This window comes from Hydractinia symbiolongicarpus, chromosome 4, assembly GCF_029227915.1.
Source record: "Hydractinia symbiolongicarpus strain clone_291-10 chromosome 4, HSymV2.1, whole genome shotgun sequence".
NCBI lineage: Eukaryota > Metazoa > Cnidaria > Hydrozoa > Anthoathecata > Hydractiniidae > Hydractinia > Hydractinia symbiolongicarpus.
The window spans coordinates 9,220,089-9,239,232 of NC_079878.1; the positions used below are offsets into that span (position 1 = coordinate 9,220,089).

The 19,144-nt window shown below is 35.9% G+C and overlaps 2 protein-coding genes across 2 annotated transcripts in view; both read left to right on the forward strand.

The window, feature by feature from the left end:
- Positions 1–3,824, forward strand: part of LOC130641117 (cilia- and flagella-associated protein 61-like) — a 50,895-nt gene extending 47,071 nt beyond the window's left edge. The window contains exons 38-41 of the mRNA XM_057447782.1: positions 1,130–1,233; positions 1,733–1,823; positions 2,178–2,237; positions 3,537–3,824. Coding sequence (XP_057303765.1) covers positions 1,130–1,233; positions 1,733–1,823; positions 2,178–2,237; positions 3,537–3,677 — 396 coding nt within the window. The 3' untranslated portion in view covers positions 3,678–3,824. The remainder of the gene's footprint in view (positions 1–1,129; positions 1,234–1,732; positions 1,824–2,177; positions 2,238–3,536) is intronic.
- Positions 3,825–12,571: 8,747 nt separating this feature from the next.
- Positions 12,572–17,866, forward strand: LOC130642214 (uncharacterized). Its single transcript, XM_057449300.1, has one exon. It carries the CDS (start codon positions 12,572–12,574, stop codon positions 17,864–17,866), a length of 5,295 nt encoding a protein of 1,764 aa, XP_057305283.1.
- The last annotated feature ends 1,278 nt before the right edge of the window (positions 17,867–19,144 follow it).

Below are 19,144 nucleotides of genomic sequence, written 5' to 3' on the forward strand. Positions count from 1 at the left end.
TGTTGTTGTTGTTGATAGGGAATACAACTTCAATTCAGTTCGTGAATAGAATAGTTTATTGCTCTTGCGACCTTTAACAGTAGCACCATGTAATCTTCGTTACTTCAGGAGCAAAATGATTTCTCCAACATTGTGGTAACATTGGTAATACGTCGGTGGAATAAGGTTTTGAGGATAGCGTTGACTAAACATCGGTTTATTGACGTGACATAGCTAGGGGTTAAAATGACATTGTTTTTCGGGTTTCAGAAACAACGTCACGTCTTCTATTTGCAATGTTTTAACGTTGAAATTACGTCGGTTGAAAAGACGTTAAGATAACCACGTTGGAAAGACGTTAATGATGCGACCGTTGTATTTATGCCGGGGGACAAAATTGAAAAGACGTTGAAATTACGTCGGTTGCATCGACGTTGCGAATTAGACGTTGAGTTTTATGTTGCGACGTCGCTGCCAAATTTCAACATCTTATCAACATTGAATAAACGTCGTGTAGCTACCCACTGGGATATTGTTATAGAATCTAGGACTAAAAAGAGGAAACTTAATTCGGTGGGTTCCTACTTTTTTATTCCTACTTGTGGTTGGAGAAAAACTTGTGTCATTTTCTTTATATCCACAGGACCACACATCTTGGATTTTGTTTTTAGCTGAAATTGTGGAAATAATAGCTGAATACCGATAGCCTCTCTTACTTGCTCGTTTCACCTTGTAAATTTTGCTAACTGCGCACACCGAGCTAACTACTACATCGCAACTAACGCCTAGGTGCTCTTTTAAGTAAAGAATGGAGGCAGTGTTTAGGATATGTACATAATTTTAGTTAATCAATGCAACAAGCCTATCTAAGTTTTATATTTCCAGCCAATCAACACAACACTCCTATCTAAGTTTTATATTTCCAGCCAATCAACGCAATAAATATATCTAATTTTTATATTTTCAGTCAATCAACACAACAAACCTATCTAAGTTTTATATTTTTAGCCAATCAACGCGACAAACCCTTATTTTTTAGCCAATCAACGCGACAAACCCATCTAAGTTTTATTTTTTAGCCAATCAACGCGACAAACCCTTATTTTTTAGCCAATCAACGCGACAAACTCATCTAAGTTTTATTTTTTAGCCAATCAACGCGACAAACTTGCTGTGTTTGTATGGTATGCATGAACGATACCTAAACAATATGGTGCAAAGATATACTGAAGGATTAATCACTGATTTTTACAGGTATATTTAAAACATTTTTCAAGTCTTTATCGTGTGCAGGGTGATCAAAAAATTTGTACTGCCAATCAAATTTCACATGTTGTTCCCACTAACAAAATTAGTGAAGTCACCGGATATCTGTAAAGATTACTGGGCTATGAGCTGTGTGTACAACTCCAGATATTGTAACATGCTTTAATATCAACCAAACTTCTAATATCTATATCATAAAATATAAAACATAATTAAAAATCCAGCGGAAAGCGGATATTTAATAACAGTGTTTTCAATACTAAGGTGGCTATCCTGTATAAATATTTGGAAATAATAATAAAATAATGTAATTATGATAATAATATATCTGCTGTTCAGAAATTTTTATCCTAAGCCTCTATCTGGATCAAGATTGGATTTATACCCTAATGAGAAATAACTCTGTTCGCTTAATACATAATAATGTTTGATTCTTCTCTGATACACCTACACATTTCCACGCTTTCATAACATGTTGTTGTTTTAGCTATTTTAATGAATCATGGTGTTTGGCTATTTATCACGACCGTTTCAAAGACTTCAGAAATGAGATACGAGAGATTTTATCCACACCTGAGGTCAGTAATTTGTATTGTTCATACGTTATAACACACAACTTTATTTTACTGCGTTCGTATTCTTATGAAAGAGGTAGCTATACTGAAATAATAAAATTTGATCGTTTTTTTTTTGTGCACAGGTTTTTGTCGTAAAAACATTTTTGTCGAGCCAGGTATTTCCAAAACGAAAAAGATTTTCTTGAAAACGTTTTTTCTAGCTAAGGCTTTTCACACACACGCACACACCTCACTGTTATCCTAATCCCGAATAATTTTTGCACTTGTTACTTATCCAATGTAAAGTCTATCTTTCACGGAAATTGGTGAAGCCTCCTTGTTTTTATTGTTTTTGCATGCTTCAATTCTCCTTAGGGTTCTGAAGTTTTGTCAGTAGAAGAGAGAGTAAGGCGTATGGTTCGTGAGGACGTTTCTGTAAGTTGATTGCGTCAAATAGTTAAAATTATGTTTAACTAGTTTAAACAGTGTACTGCATTTTATTCCCTGTAAACTTTTATTCGTTAAATCCCACTTATCTCTTTAATAATAGCCGTCGTCTGTCTGTCTGTGTGTACGCGAAAGCCGTTTCCCGTTGCGGAACACGAAATTTTTAAAATACGCACCAACACCAAATGCGATATATTTTTGCCAAATTTGTTTTGATCGCTTTCGCGTAGTTTATCAATCACGACGCCTGATTCTTTAAAAATCAATCCAAGATTTTCGCTATTTGATTTGAAAGTGGTCATGTGTGGTGGTCAGTGTTGTGAAATTTGTAGACTTGTTTAATCTTTTTATCTTCTTTATATTGTTTTCTGTTTTTCTCAATGTTAACATAAATATATTGTCACGTTTTTTAGCCACGTACAGATCTTAAACGCACCAGTTTTAGGATTTATGGCTAGGAACGAAGATTTTGAAGGCTACCTAGCTACCTAGCTAGCTACAGCCTTACTTTTTATTATTCTTTATGGTATAAGAGCTTTTTATCCTAACCAACATTTTTTTTATTGACGGATGTGGCTATTTAGCTAGCTGCTCAGTTATATCTGGCTAAAAAGTGAAAGTATTAAAAATGCAGTTTGGCTACAACAATATTCATAATTCTTATGCTAAATGCAGTTATAGCTAGCAACACTATTTACCTGGACTAACCGCTCAGCCCTGTGTTAGCAATGGACTGTTTCTTGTGTTTTTATTTAAACAGAGTCTGCGAGAAAATTTTTTTAAAAGGGTATTATTCCTCGGTTTAACTGTACTAAGCGCTCAGCCCCGCGTCACGATTAATTTTTTAACTTTCACGAAAACTGATTCTGCAAAATAAAATAACATTGACCGATTGTTTTTGCTATGATGGAGTAACAACGGTTTGTAAACTCTGTTTTTATATCAGCTATCGTTGCAGAAAAGTTTTTTTTCAAAAATATATTACAGTCGCAACACTAATAGTTTATGCGCTTTGATTGATTTACGACGTACTGTATACCTGTACTAAAGAGCTCCACCAGATCATGTTGCACAGTTTACAGCTCTTATTAACCTCTGCACAGAGTGTTTAACGCCGGGTCACTCCTTTACTTGTGGCTCAATCCGGCGTTTCGACGCCAGGTCTCCCGGCTAGTTTATATATAAAATTACTAACTATTCAGTATACGTATTTCTTGAAGTCTCTTAGGTTACGCTAGCATCGCCGCCTTGCAGTCTAGGATGGAATATTTTTTGTTTTGTTTTCAGTTATGCGCTGAAGAAAAAAGCCATCTAATGGATGCTTTCGTTGGGAGTGGGTGCAAAATGGCAATGGAAGAAAGGCTGAATTGTTTTCTCGATTATAATAAGTATCACTTGCCTATGTTTGCCAGGCCTGCGATGATGTAAACGTTTTTAAGACGAAGCATGACGAACGACACGTCTACAGAATGAAGTTTAGTGTTTATATTACCTGTTTATAACAAATGTTTTTGTTTTTGACATTTTTATTATTTATTAATAATATATTTCGTTTCCAGTTGAGAAACAAATTAACTTCGTGTTAAACGATTTTTTGTGTTCGTGTTGTTCTGCATGAATTTCTCATTCCAGTTAGTAAACGAGACTTTAAAGAGATACCGATGTCTTAAAAACGTATGCTCAACCAGAAATTTAGTCACGGGAGATGGAGTATTAAATTTTAAAAAGTTCAAGTTAGCGTTAAATTTGACATTTAATGAAAACCGATGTGGTTTTTTCCACTTTTTACTAAAAAAAATTTACATGAAAAAAAAAAAGACGATATAGGTTATATTCTGTATGAAAACATTTTCGTTGCGCCAAATTTAATATCCGCCAACATTATTTTACTAAAAATGACTATCTTAGCCTATGCTTTAGTGCAAAGCTATGGAGATATATCCGTAAAATTGATTTAATATGGCGAAAAAATCGACTTTGTTCACAAATATTGTTATCTCCATCGTAAGTTACGAACTCTGTTTTATTTACCTTTTGTCAGGCGAAATTGGTTTTACTTACAAAGATCACAAGCAAACTTGCTGAAGGCTTTTGCCATACCTCCACTCCTTAAAGAATTACAAACGTTTAGGGTTAAGTGAATGAATAAAAGTACTATTGGATGATACCAGGATAAAACCTTTATTTTTAGGCTTTTTTTTAGAAAGAGGTGTAATAAAAAATTGCGCCGTAAACCGCTGATTATCATTTGAACAAAGACCTGGAGATAAGCACAAACTTTTACCTTGGCAAAACAGTTTTTATTCGAGGTTCTCACACAGCGTAAACCGGTGCAACTAAAGCTAATTAAAAATGTTAAAATAATTTTTATTTCTTGCGTGATAAATCCAGCAAACTCAGCTTTCTTCGAGGAAATCAAATTTAGTTTCTCTTAAACGAGAGCTCAGATGCAAACAAATGTCAGAACAAATCCCTAAAATTCAAGCTCACCCCATACCAAATCAATCAATGAGCACGTGGTCGGCGTGGTCAGAAATATACCGTAGTTTATATGATACCCGTAGTATTAATTTTCATGAAGCCTTGATGCGTAAGTGTAAGTACTGCGCGAAAATACGTCCGCTCGAAAAGGTTAAGTGAAAAATTAAAGACCGATATTTGGTTTGTTGAAAAGAGACCTAATCTTTTCTAATATACAACTATAAATCGTCACTATCATCGCCTGGGAGGTTTTCTCTGGTTATTTCCTCAGATTTCTTGTAAACTGTCGTAAGGAACTAATTTTATATTTTGAATATACAGTTTAAGGGATATCGTTTTTTTATCATATAACATCGGAATTTTGAAAAAGCCTTTGTAATAGAGGCGATCTTCTGTACCGTGGGTTTCATACAACGACGTTATATTTACTTCCGTAATCAAGAAAGCATTCACAAAACCTGCAGAATTACTTTCAAGTCACGCACTTGCCTAGCCATTGGTATAATAAAGCAAATTGTTCGGATATGATTGATAAAATCTTGTACCTTATGTTGACAAGAAAATAAAGCAGGTTAAGTTAATTGTTTCTTTCAATAACCTTTTCAGTATTTAATAAGCTGCTTTTTAGCTTCTATTAGTCCACAAGAATATAAATATGCGAATTTTGGATTGCGCGAGAAAAAGTGCTGCGCGAATTTTAATACGCTAGATAATATTGATTTCTATTTGGAGTCATGCAATGCTGGGAGTATATCTGACATTGATAATAGACTTCTTTCAAAGTTGTTTATGTGTTTGATGCGTCGCAGCTATTTTTAATAAAGCTTTTACAGAAAAAAGATGGAATCTGCCTTAAATTCAGTAATATAGGTAACACTATAACCCTGTATTTTCCCGTCTTCCCTCGTATCAAAAAGTCAAAAATTAGAAGTGATTTCCGAAATGATTTTTTGATGACTTATATATGCTCTCATTTACTTGTTGTTACGTAGGTGATTGTAAGTAAATTAATTTAAATAAAACATTTCAAAATTTCAAAATAGCAAGGTTTTTAAAAACATTGAGACTGAGATTTTGATAAATAATATGCACGTTTACAGCTGAAATCCTGTTTTTTTTATATATATTATTTTATTTTCATTTTTTCCTAAAAAACCTAAAAAACTGAGGTGCCATTTTTATCAATTCATATTACTCACAAACTGTAAGTATTAAGGTTAACCATCACAATGCTTGATACAAATGTACGATTATTGGCAGTCAGTAAAAGAGAGGGTAGTGACAGGGGAAGTGTGACAATTGCATGATCACAACAGCCAGTACCGGAAATATTAATTTTAAATATCATTTTACGCAGCAAATGTGGAAAAATGATTCGTTGGTAAGTCACACAGTTAAGCTATAGCTACAACCCTGGAAAAATAATTGTGAAAATGCTATAAGAAAATTCAGCCTTTGAAATCTCTTTACTGTGCCATCTCCTTTCCCCTGAAGTCAATGTAATTTTCTTTAGGTTTCTTGAATACTTCTGTTAGCATCAGTCAAGCATATTCAATATTGATTTTTGGGGAATGGGGAGCTCAATATGATATTTACAGTACGTTTTCCAGAGTTTTAGCTTAGCTGCTGGCTAGTTTTTGGCTTAGCTAGCTATACTATACAAGCTAATTTTAATTTTTTTAACTGATTAAAATATGAAGTGCCACTGAGCGTTAGTAAACTGTATATTGAGTTTTAGTTCTAAATTTACTTGGAAACAGTAAATAAAAATGTATTCACATCATTCCAAAAACGTGGCTGGTAGGTTTAAGAGGTTTAGCTGGCTAGCTAGCTACCTAACATATACCAAAGGATACACCCTTAAAATCTGCAATATTTTAAATTTTTTTGTCACAGTACCACTACCAAAACTCTCTGCATAACTGTTAACTACGATTATCTCAAACTGACAGTTAAAAGCTGTAAAGGTCAACATTTTGTTGATACATTCTTCAAACTTGCATGTATCCGCATGTAAACAACTAGCATACCCAATTTTTCCTTATAACTAATCTCGTTTTCATGTTATTCTGCATTGTGAGTATGTATATTTCGCGGAACCAAATGGATATGGAAATAGGTGTATTCAGACTATGAAAATGAAAAGGCAAAAAAAAAAGACAATCAAAATTTTTGGGCAGAAAAAAAATTGCCTTGAATTATTGATATATAATCTATACTGTTGCTTGCCTATATTTTCAAAGCTCGCGATGGCAAGAATAATTATCAAGTAACACCGAAATACAGACTATAACAAATGTTTTTGTTTTTAACATTTTTATTATTATTTATTAATAATATATTTCATTTTGCAGTTGAGAAACAAATTAACTTCGTGTTAAACGGTTTTTTGTGTTTGTGCTGTACTGCACGAATTTATCATTTTAGTTAGTAAACTTGACTTCAAAGAAATACCGACGTCTTTAAACGTATGCTCAACACAGGATTTAGTCACGAAAAAATGAAATTTTAGAAAGTTCAGGAAAATTTCCAAAAAATAAGTGCATAAGTTGGAAAGAAATTCATACTTTTTACACCATTGAAGTTGACAACAAAGGAAATTACTTACAGTGGTGACAGGTTTTTTTATTTGGGGAAGCTAATCAGATGGGGTTAGAAACTAACCTAAAACAATAGCCCTTTAGGGAGATAGGGCGAGGTGGAATAGAAAAGCCAAAGGCGGAAGAAAATGGAAAAGTATTGATCGGGAGGAGGAGATTACTCACTAAAAAGTAATTTAAAAACGATGCGTATTTTTCTGTTCTAGTTAAAAAAAACTAAGGATCTGAAAAACATTTTTCTTGTAGAAAACTAGGCTAAAGTATATTTTACTAGAAGGAATTGTGGTATGGAGAGATTTTGACCAAATTGACTAGTTTTGTTCAATCGCCGAATTAAATCTACAAAATATATGACTATTCACTAAATACACACCACATTAATAATATTAATAAATTTGTTTAAAAAGCGAAAACAATTCCGTTTAAATGATTTTAAACACAATGCCACAATATGACGATGAAAAACCACGATAGATACTACTCACCAAACCAAATCCACACTAAACTTAGCAAACTTTAACTCAATTTAATCCCCGCCAATAATCCGATTTCCTTCAATTTCCACATCAAAAATTTCCACACCGAATTTTCTCTCTTTTTCCACCTGTAGAGCGTCCAGGCGCTGTATCTATTTATTTACTATTTTTTCAAGTTTAGAGTCGTGAAATTCTTTTTATGTTTTTATCGTGTGTGTTTTTTAATAAACGTGTTGCACTATACGCTAAGTAACTACCACCTTAAAAGAAAGACTTGTTTGAAGCCTGCAATTTATGAAATCTCAAGCCTCTTGATTAAAATCAGCTATTGCACCACGGTATAAAATTACAAAAGCAGACTTTTACACGGATGATATTTTTCTTTTTCCTTTTTTGATTTCCGCCAGTGTCACACAGGACGGATCTTTAAAATTGTTTGCTGGAACATAGAGACGAGATCTATATATAGAAAGACATCGTAGCACCTGGACGCTGCTATGTTGTCTGTATCCGGGAAAAAACATTTGATGAGAATGCCTCGTGCCATTCTTTACCAATCGGGCGATCAATCTGAATACAAATTGTAAAAAACTTATTCATCACAAACCTCTCAAAAATACTATCCTTTTTTGAAATTCTTGCCCAACTGGGTGACAGCCTCATTTGGGGATGAAACCGACAACCACTTAGGTATGTGTCGAACACTTTACCGGCTGAGCTACTAATCCCTTATTTAACAAATTTATTTGTGAAGTTGTGTTTGTGTTTGTACAATTTTTAGGAAAAGCAGAATTCATGACATGGTATTTGTTATAATCACTAGTTTAGCTATATTTGTAATAAATTATATTTTGACATGATTTATTGTCTTCCCCCAGTTATTTTTTCCCCTTCAGTCCTCTTCTATAGATACTGCATTTATCCACAGTTGGGCCTGGCCTGTCCTCAGTTTTTAAAAATTCTCTAAAACGTGTCAAGTGTCAACAGTTAGGCCTGTCCCATATTATGACACATTTCCTAAAATTGCAAGAGTTATTTGTGTACAGTTGGGTTTTGTCCCATCTGATGACACGGTTTTTAAAAGTGCGGTATTCCTTTGTCAATAGTTGGGCCTGTACCAACTTAAAACGAATTTACAAACATTTGTTGGGCTAGGCCCGTCAATTGATGGTCCATCCCAACTGTGAACGCACCGACCCGTCTTTTGACTAGCTATCTCGCCTAAAGATGGATCAGTCACGCGTCTAAAAAAAGACGGGCCAGTCCCGTGTCAAAAGTTGGGCCAGTGTCCGCAGTTGGTTCAGAACATCTCCGTTATCATTTTTTAACAAAAAATAAGTAGGCACAGTTTTGTGTCTTACCACACACACAATATCTATTTTGCTAACTATTCTAGGATCTGGGTACATCATCAAGCATCATCGAAAAAATAAGATAGACAGTTTGGAATACCATATAATTATTATAATAAGATTTATTGTAATTCAAAGTTTTTAAATTTTATAAAGGTTAGACCGTAATATTCAACAGCAGTGTAACATTTTCACTGTGCAGTTGATTTGAGTGGTCATTTCTTTTAAAACATCAAATGTTTGGCTTCTATATAGAGGCAGTTGCACTTAGTGTATAAACGTGAAAATTTGCAACGCAACTTCATCTATTTTTGTTGTTGTTGTTATGTTTGACTCCTTTAGCCCTGAATTGTGAAAGCAAGACAAAAATACTGTCAATCTCTTTCTCCAGGATCTCTTGACCCCAGGCCTGTTATTGCGGAGCGTGGCAAACTATTTTCATTGCTTAAAATGATTATAAAGAAAAAAAAGCCATTTTACAGACGCACTTTATAGGCGCGCAAAATGAAATCAATATACTCAACTACAGGAAATCTTATCCAATTTCTTACTATTGCAATTAATTCAAACCCTCATTCTTGATCCAAGAGCTCTTTGAGATAAACCTCGAAAGTAAAAAATACTTTCGATTTTCTCTCAAAAAGCTCTGGGATCGAGAATGTTTTTTATATTGTTTGTCCAGTTTCTACGTGAAAATGTACTTTACCACTCCCTCCTCGTCTACATATTTCGGAGTACCATATGACGCCACATTGAATAAGCCATGATATCTGATTACATCTACGGATTGACAATTCTTTGGTTTCAATTAAACCTTGTTGCAGAGAAAACGTATCTAAGTAGAAAATACTAGAAAATAGTTTAATCTGTGGTATTTGAAAGAATTAGCTGAAATGCAAATTAATATTGCTGAAGCGTTGTATAAAAAACGTTCTTATGAACATAAATACCGGTTGCCGATCGTATACAGCGTACAGATGTCTTTAAGCAGCAACGACGACCAGGTTGAAGATGATGATGATGATGATACTCCTCCTGTGATCAGGTTTGGCAGCACTGATGTAACTTTGTATGATAACAGTACAAATAATTTGGTTGATGAACTGTTTCCAGCACAAAGACTTGATGAAGACGATTCTGTAAACGTTTGGAGCAGTCAGTGTTGAAAGCTTAGTTGACGACAAAAAATTTATTGAGACTGTAATAAGCATGTATGATAAAGAAAAATCAAAATTGAATACTGATAATTAAGGTACGTGAAAAAAAACGAACATCTGATGTTTACTTCTTTACCTTTATCTTCTTTTTAGCAGCACCCTTCCAATCAACAAATAATCAGCTTTTCTAAAATTAACCTGAGATTTATGGCCGAGAGAAAAACAGTTTATGCTAGGTACCCAATTATCTCTCTTTGTAAAATATGATTCCTCAGAACTTATAGTTGTTTAATTGTGGCGCTGTTTTTGCTCAACTTTCCCTGGATAATTGCAGGAGCCGTCCTTAAAGGGTTAAATCGTAAGTATAATCAGAACTAGAATCATTTATAGCCTCTCCGTTTCCTTTATCACCCGACGGAAATACGCTGCTTATGGAAAAAGAGAACAGAGGCGCTGTTCAAACTCGATTTTATTTTTAACACTTATTAATTTATCGTTTAGGTATTTACGGTTCACCTCAGCAGTTACACGATTCTCTTGAATCAATCTACCTTGATTTCGAACCAGTGCAATCCTTTAAGAAGGTTCGATTTCGTGAACCATTACTTGACGTACACGTGTTCAAATGTGATGGAGGTAATGTTAACATCTGTGCGGTGGAAAGTGAAAGTGATGGACTTTGCAGTTGAACTGCTCATAAAGAAACGTGCTAATGCGTTTCAAAGATTCTTTAGATGGTGCCAAAAAAAATTTAAAAGCAACTAAGCTTTACGTTGTTCTATCTCAAGTCTGTCCTTACGAAAACAGATTGTTCAATCGGGTAGGGTAATCGATTAACCCTTTTAGGTAAAAGCAATGTACAATCAAGGAGGTTTAGTATGATTTTACTGTCCAAGGTTAGTCCCTAGGATTTAAAATTAGAGTTACGGTAAATCCTCAAATAAGCACCTAGGCGTTTATATACCTTCCCTGGTTTTGAAGGGGGTGTTTATTAGGGGAAAGGCGTTTAAAGGAGAGAGGCGTGTATTTAAAAATAAAACTGAATAATAGAATGACTACCATCTACACTCCTACTTTAATGGAATAAGTTTCCGCGTAGATTAAATTTCGCGGTTAAGCTTATCCGTGAAATTTTAGTATTTCGCGGGACTTATTTTCGCAAAAGTGATCATAATAGCAATTTTTGCAAAAAGTAAAATAAGTTGTCAAAAGGGTTTGGGGCTGAATGGCACTGTCTTGTCTCCTAATTAAACTGGTCATTTCTACACCGACCGAGACAAGTGTAGTTTTGCATTTTAGTTCAAAGCTCTTTCAACACAACTATAATGTCAGGTAGAATAAGCACAACTAGATAAAAAAAACGAAACGAAATTCTAATTGAATTAAAAAACCTGATTCGTCATCCGTTACATCCACTACTAAGAACTTTCAATTGTTCATCTGTAAGGCTGGGAAGAGAACTCAAATTCGTTTAATCATTTTCATTAGAAGCTGGGAGCAAAGGTTTGACATCCTTAAAAGGGTCAACTGACTTGAGACTTTTGTCATTTCATCTTCAGTACTCGGTTAAAAATTAGGCCTACAAAAAAGAAAGTCTCAGACTGAAAACAAAGAAAAACAAAAATTTTAAATTTTGCAGATCAAGGAACTTTTCAAAATTTTCGCGGATGGCCTGTTTCCAAATTTTCGAAGGGAGATATTTTCGCGGATAGTACCCAAATCTGCAAAATGCGCGAAGTTTATTCCCCGCGAAAATTTATCCCATTAAAGTAATAGAAAGGTATCAATTGATGAGTCAATGATGCTTTGGAGAGGACGTCTTATATTCAGGCAATACATTAAGGATAAAAAACAAAAATATTGTAAATAATGACGCCATTATTATTTTTTCGGGGTTTCCCCGCATTCTTCTTTTTTTGTTGTACAATTTTTCTAGAGAGTATAGTTGAGAAAGATAACGAGTAGAGTACACGAGGTACTTGATTTTGATATTTTATGATTCTTTAAATGGCGCTCGATTGATGGACTTTTGATATTATTTTTGGATATTTACTTGAATTGGTGGACTTGTGATGTTGTGTGGATATTATTTGCTCGAATTGGTGGATTTATGTTATGAACTTTAACTTAGCTTAGACAGTGTTTGTTATTCTGAAATCGTCTTATTGTGTACTGCACGTCAAAATTTCAAAAACTTTCATTTTTCATGCTTCCAGTTTCATTGGTTTCATTTTTTGCATTACATTAAATTTCATTATGTCTACTGCGACTACGAGGAAGAGTGCAAGGCGAAAGGGGTTGCGGTCTATTGCGAGCACTTTGCGCGAGCGAATTGATGTCATAGTTAAGGACTTTTCGGAGGAGAAACGAGCAGAAATTATTTCTTTACAGACCACTTTAATTGACACTGTTAAACAGTTAAAGGAGTTAGATGAAGAGCTATACGGTGTTTTATCGGCTGAAGAGATCGAAACCGACGTTATGGAGGCTACAGAATTTTATCTATTAGTGAACATGAGTCTCGCGACTATTACTACCGCTACCGGACCACATGTTTCAGCCACAGAATCGACACGGTCTGTTGAAAAGAAATCGATGAGACTACCCAAAATAGAACTGAGCAAATTTAATGGGAACCCTTTGAATTGGCCCTCGTTTTGGGACCAGTTTAATTCAGCCATTAATGACAATGACAGTTTGAATGCAATTGATAAATTTAATTATTTGAAGAGATACGTCGAAGGAACCGCTTTATCAACTATTTCTGGGTTAGAATTAACGAACAGTAACTACGAAAATGCTATAGAGTTGCTTAGAAACCGTTTTGGCAACGAACAGGTGCTCATTAACGCGCACATGGAAGCCCTGTTGAAGATTGAGTCAGTACGATCAATGGATAACACCCAACAATTGAGAAAACTTTATAATGATGTTGAGAACTGTATTCGAAATTTGAAAAATTTGAAGTATAATAGCGAAATGCTGAGTTTATTGATTCCGGTTCTGAACGAAAGAATTCCCAACGAATTACGAATGATTATTTCTAGAAACTTTGGAGAGGAGAAGTGGTCCGTTGAAAAGATGCTGTTTTTTATCAATAACGAACTGCAAGCTCGAGAGAGGTGCACTGTAACCGCGAAAGGCAAGGGACAAACTCCCAGTGAAAATTACAAGAGAGGAGGAATTTCTACCGCAGACTGCTTATTGACTTTGGACAGAAAAAAATGTGTTTTCTGTCACGATTCTCACTCTCCGTCGAGGTGTTCAAAAGTTACCAACGTACAAACACGTTCGCAAATTATGAAAAAGGAAGGGCGTTGCTTTTTATGCTTGCAGCATGGACACATTTCAAAGAACTGTTGTTCAAATTACATATGCAATAGATGTGGAAGACGTCACCACATCTCTTTGTGTATGAAAGAAAAACGTGCCGAAAGAAAAGATAAAGACAACAATGGCTCGGAGGAAAACCCTTCTAACGAAACCAACGCGAATCACATCAGCCAAGAAAACAAAGGAATTCTTTTGCAGACGGCTAAAGCTTTTGTTTCGAAAGAAAGGGAGAGCAGGAACATACAAACGAGATTCATGTTTGATTCAGGTAGCCAGAGAACATATGTCACAAATGAACTGAAAGAAAAACTGAATTTAGAAACAATTCGAAAGGAGAAATTAATTATTAACACTTTTGGCCATAGCAACAGCCAATCGAGAGAGCTACCCGTTGTTAAGTTGTATGTAAAAACCGCTGACCGCTCATCTACCGTACCCATCGAAGCCATTGCCGTACCAAACATTTGCGCTCCTCTCTCAAATCAGAATGCGAAATATTACGCTGATAATTACGAACACTTGAAGCGGTTGAAATTAGCAGATTTTTCAAATGGTGAAACGAGACTGAATGTTCACGTTCTGATTGGTTTAGACCATTATTATTCATTCATTACCGGCGAAGTTGTTCGAGATCCGAGAGGCGGTCCTATCGCTATCAATTCCAAACTTGGCTGGATTTTGTCCGGAGGTGAACAGTCGAAAGCGAACGAATCAAGCTGCATGGAAGTCCACGCCTGCCGTGTTGATACCGAAAACACAATTCTTCGTGACGAGTTGAACAAGTTTTGGCAAATTGAGTCGATCGGTGACGGAGAAAACGAAAACGTATTATCTTCTTTTAAACAAACTCTTGAATTCAACGGTGAACGCTACGTGACCGAATTACCATTTCGTCCTGATCATGATAAACTTTCCGATAATTTTGCAGTTTCGAAACAACGCTTAGATTCTCTTGTTAACAAACGATTACGAAATGAACCTGATTTAGCTGTGCAATACAACGACGTTTTTGCAGACTACGAATCGAAACAGATTATAGAAAAAGTTCCAGAAAGTGAGATAGCTTGCGAAAATGCTCACTACCTTCCGCATCATCCGGTTGTACGCCAAGATAAAAGTACAACGAAAGTTCGTCCTGTTTTTGATGGATCTTGTGCCGTTCACAAACCATCCCTCAATGACATTTTGTACTCTGGTCCTAATTTACTTGCTAAGGTGTTTGACATTCTGCTGAGATTCCGTACGAACTACGTCGCTTTAGTTGCTGATATTCAACAAGCCTTCTTGAATATTGAAATCGCTGAGAAAGACCGTAATTATCTTCGTTTTTTGTGGAAAGAAAACCCTACCGAGAACGATTCAAAGCTCATTATCTATCGATTTCTGCGTGTCGTGTTTGGGTTAACGTGCAGTCCGTTTTTACTCAATGGGACAATCCAACACCACTTGGAGACTTACGAAATTATCTGCCCCGAAATTACTGATGTTTTGAAGGATGACTTGTACGTCGATGACCTAACAACCGGTACCGATACCGTAACTGAAGGCAAGAAACTTTACGAAATTAGTAAACAAATCATGAAAGAAGGAGGGTTCAATTTGCGAAAATGGGCTACTAATAACAATGAATTACAAACTTTTATCGATAAGATTGAGAACGTGAATTCTGAACCGAATAGCGACAAAACTGTTAACCCCAAAGTATTAGGGATCGAGTGGGACATCGACAGAGATATTCTAGTGTACCGATTTGACGAGTTATTGAAACGAGCGAAAGAACTGTTTCCAACAAAAAGAAACATTTTGCGTATATCTGCTTCATTTTATGACCCGTTGGGCCTGATCGCACCAATCACCACCAAAGTAAAGGTTCTTTTCCAGAAATGTTGTCAACACAAGTCCGACTGGGATGATCCACTGCAAGGGGAACTGCTTAAACAATGGAGAGATATATTGAACGATTTTGCGAATTTACAAACTTTTGAGATACCACGTTATTTATTCTGTGAACCGCGTCATGAAATTCAATCAATTGAACTGCATGGATTTTGTGATAGCTCGACGATTGCCTACGCTGCTGTGATTTATGCAAAAATACGAACTAACCTCGGCGTAAGTGTTTCGCTAGTGACTGCTAAAACGAAAGTTGCGCCCCTAAAGCCGCATTCTGTTCCACGTTTAGAATTGCTAGGATGTGCTCTCTTAGCAAAGTTGATGAGCCATGTGCTTAATGCGATCAATGGTAGATTGAAAGTTGATCGTTTTTTCGGTTGGTCAGATTCGGAAGTTGCCCTTTGTTGGCTAAAAGGCAAATTGAAGCAGTGGAAGCCATGGGTAGAAAACAGAGTTGTTTATGTTCGATCAGTCATTCCATCGGAATCATGGTTTCACGTTTCCACCATTCATAACCCCAGTGATATACCTACCAGACCAGACAAAATTGGTGACTTCAATTCAAATTTGTGGTTAAACGGTCCTGAATTTCTGTCTGATTCCAGCTTTGTTCCACCTGAGTTTCATGTCAACAAACATTCATTCGATGTTTTGTCAGAAGAGAAGAAAAGTCATGTCACTACTAACATTAGTCATTCCACTCATCATTGTCATTCGCAGTTACATGATATTATAGACGAGACTAAGTTTAGCTCACTGAAAAAGCTTATAACTACCATTGGATATGTTTACAGATTTGCGAATAAATTGTTAAATCGAATTCGAAAAAGAGACAGTATGACAGTATGCAACGATCGTGAACTGTCGACTCAAGAATACAAAAGTGCATTTGATATTTTGATTACAAACAATCAACGAAAACTTCGAAACAACCAAAACTACTTCAACAAACTTTCGTCCGCCCTGAAGTTGTTTGAAGATGAGAAAGGAGATTTACGTGTTAAAGGACGTTTTGGTGAGAATAAAAAGCTTTCATATGACGAAAGGTATCCGTTGATTCTTTCGAGTGATTCACATTTTACAAAACTTCTGGTTGAAGATGCCCACGAAAAAACATTTCATCAAGGCGTAAAAGCGACACTCAACATGTTACGAATGAAGTTTTGGATTCCGAAAGGTAGACGCACAATCAAATCCATTTTACGACAGTGCATTGTTTGTCGACGATACCAAGGCAAACCTATTAAATCACCACCGACTCCAGATCTACCAGAATACAGGTATTGCGCTTCGAGAGCTTTTGAACACGTTGGGTTCGATCATGCTGGTCCACTCTACATTCGTACCGAGAACCGAAACACGACAAAGGTATACGTATTAATACTTACATGTGCTACTACTAGAGCTGTGCACTTTGAGCTTTCACCCGATTTAAAGACGCCAGCGTTCATTAGAGCTTTCAAAAGATTTCAATCCAGAAGAGGAACGCCTGCTACGGTTGTGCATGATAACTTTAAAACGTTTAAATCTAACCATGTAAAAAGATTTATGAGACATGAGTCTATTGAAACTAACCCGATTCTCCCCAAGAGTCCTTGGTGGGGAGGATTTTATGAAAGGATCGTCAGATCAATGAAAACCGCCTTGCGTAAGACCATTGGGAAGGCACTATTGACTTTCGAAGAGCTCGAGACAGTTCTGTGCCAAGTTGAAGCATCGATTAACTCAAGACCACTTACATATCAGAGTGAGGACGATCTTGGACAGACTATCACACCTTTGCATTTTATTTACGGCTCGAACATTGTTGGTGCTGAATGTGTCCCAATGAATGATACCGACCAGTGCTCGAAACGATTACTTTATGTACAACGAGTGCTTGACGATCAGTGGCGACGATTTTATCGAACGTATTTGAACGAATTACGGCAACATCACTTCTACAGAAAGGATGGCAGAGAAACACCTGATTTAAAGTTGAACGACGTCGTGGTGGTGAAAGATGATAACCAACTGCCAAGAAGTAGATGGCCATTGGGTAAAGTTACGGAACTGATCTATGGAAAGGACGGATTTATTCGTGGTGCGAAGATTCGGGTTAACACCAAGAAAGGACTTGTTTCTACGATAACGCGTCCTATTCAAAAACTGATTCCACTTGAAATAGCAAATGAGACTGAAAACGAAGTTGAAAAAGTTGAAAAAAGTGAACTTGAAAAACCCGCTGAAGACACTCTCAATGAAGATGAGCAACAACGAAGGCCGACGAGAAAGGCTGCGGTTGAAGGACAGTTGATGCGTAAACTCCGCGAAGAGTATTTATAGTTTTTTTTTGACATATATATATATATTTAGGATTTCTTTATGTTTAGTCATACCGTGTTGACATCGGACATGTCAACGGGGGGAGTATGTAAATAATGACGCCATTATTATTTTTTCGGGGTTTCCCCGCATTCTTCTTTTTTTGTTGTACAATTTTTCTAGAGAGTATAGTTGAGAAAGATAACGAGTAGAGTACACGAGGTACTTGATTTTGATATTTTATGAATCTTTAAAAATATTGTGTTCAATTCTACGAGCTGTGTGCATCTGATCATATGGTAATGAATGTCAAGATCTCTTCTGGTGAGCCAACTTCCGATATTCACTCGTTGGGTCAAACAGGAGCAATTGTCTTACATTTAATGGAGAACATGCTAGGAAAAGGTTATGAGCTGTACACTAATAACTTATATAATTCATTTGAATTGGAAAGCATTTGCTCACAGAAAATACCTATATATGTGGTACATTAAGAAGTGATCGTAAATCAAATCCAAAAAGGTTACCAAAGCAAAACGCATAAAGGGAAACGCTGTAAGCAGAAGCAGAGAGGGTGTCATTTTTACAAAATGGACTGACGAGACATGTTGTGACGATCAGTACCATGCGCACACATGAGACAGTAAAGGTGTCCGACAAAGAAGGTGGGAAGAAGATGAAACCAACCAGCATCCGAGGTTATAATTCAGGCATGTCAGATATCAATAGGGATAACCAGATGGTCTCCTATTATGACTGCATGAGAAAAACAACACGATAGTACAAAAAAATAGCGCTGCACATCTTCGACATTTTTGTCTTCAACGCATACTGAACACCAAATATGGTAGGATAAGTCATTGACATTATTAAAGTACAGAGAAGCTTTTATTAGGGATTTCATTGGAGACAAAGTAAAAACAAGGTCTGTTTGTCCAAGGAGAACAAACACCATGCCTAATTTTCATGATGTAACTGCAATACCTCCGACTGAGAAGAATAGATTGTCAACAAAACCATGCCGAGTTTGTTTCAAAGAAAAAGGAAAAGAAACTCGATATGAATGCACTGTATGGAGCGAAAAGCCACCTTTATGTGTTGGGAAATGTTTTTTAATGCAAAGGAATAGTTTTTCTTGTAGTTTTTCATGAAAGATATTGTCAACCATAATCCAAAATAACTTTCTATTTTGGTTAGTAAGTAGCGAGTTTTCCAACTAATAAAATGGATAGCACATGTTTTTCTAAGTCAAATACTTTGACACTAACCTTTCTCCATCTAAAACAAAAGAAAAGTATT

Coding starts and splice junctions, on each gene's coding strand:
- LOC130642214 (XM_057449300.1), top strand. CDS start 12,572: ATGTCTACTGCGACTACGAGGAAGAGTGCAAGGCGAAAGGGGTTGCGG.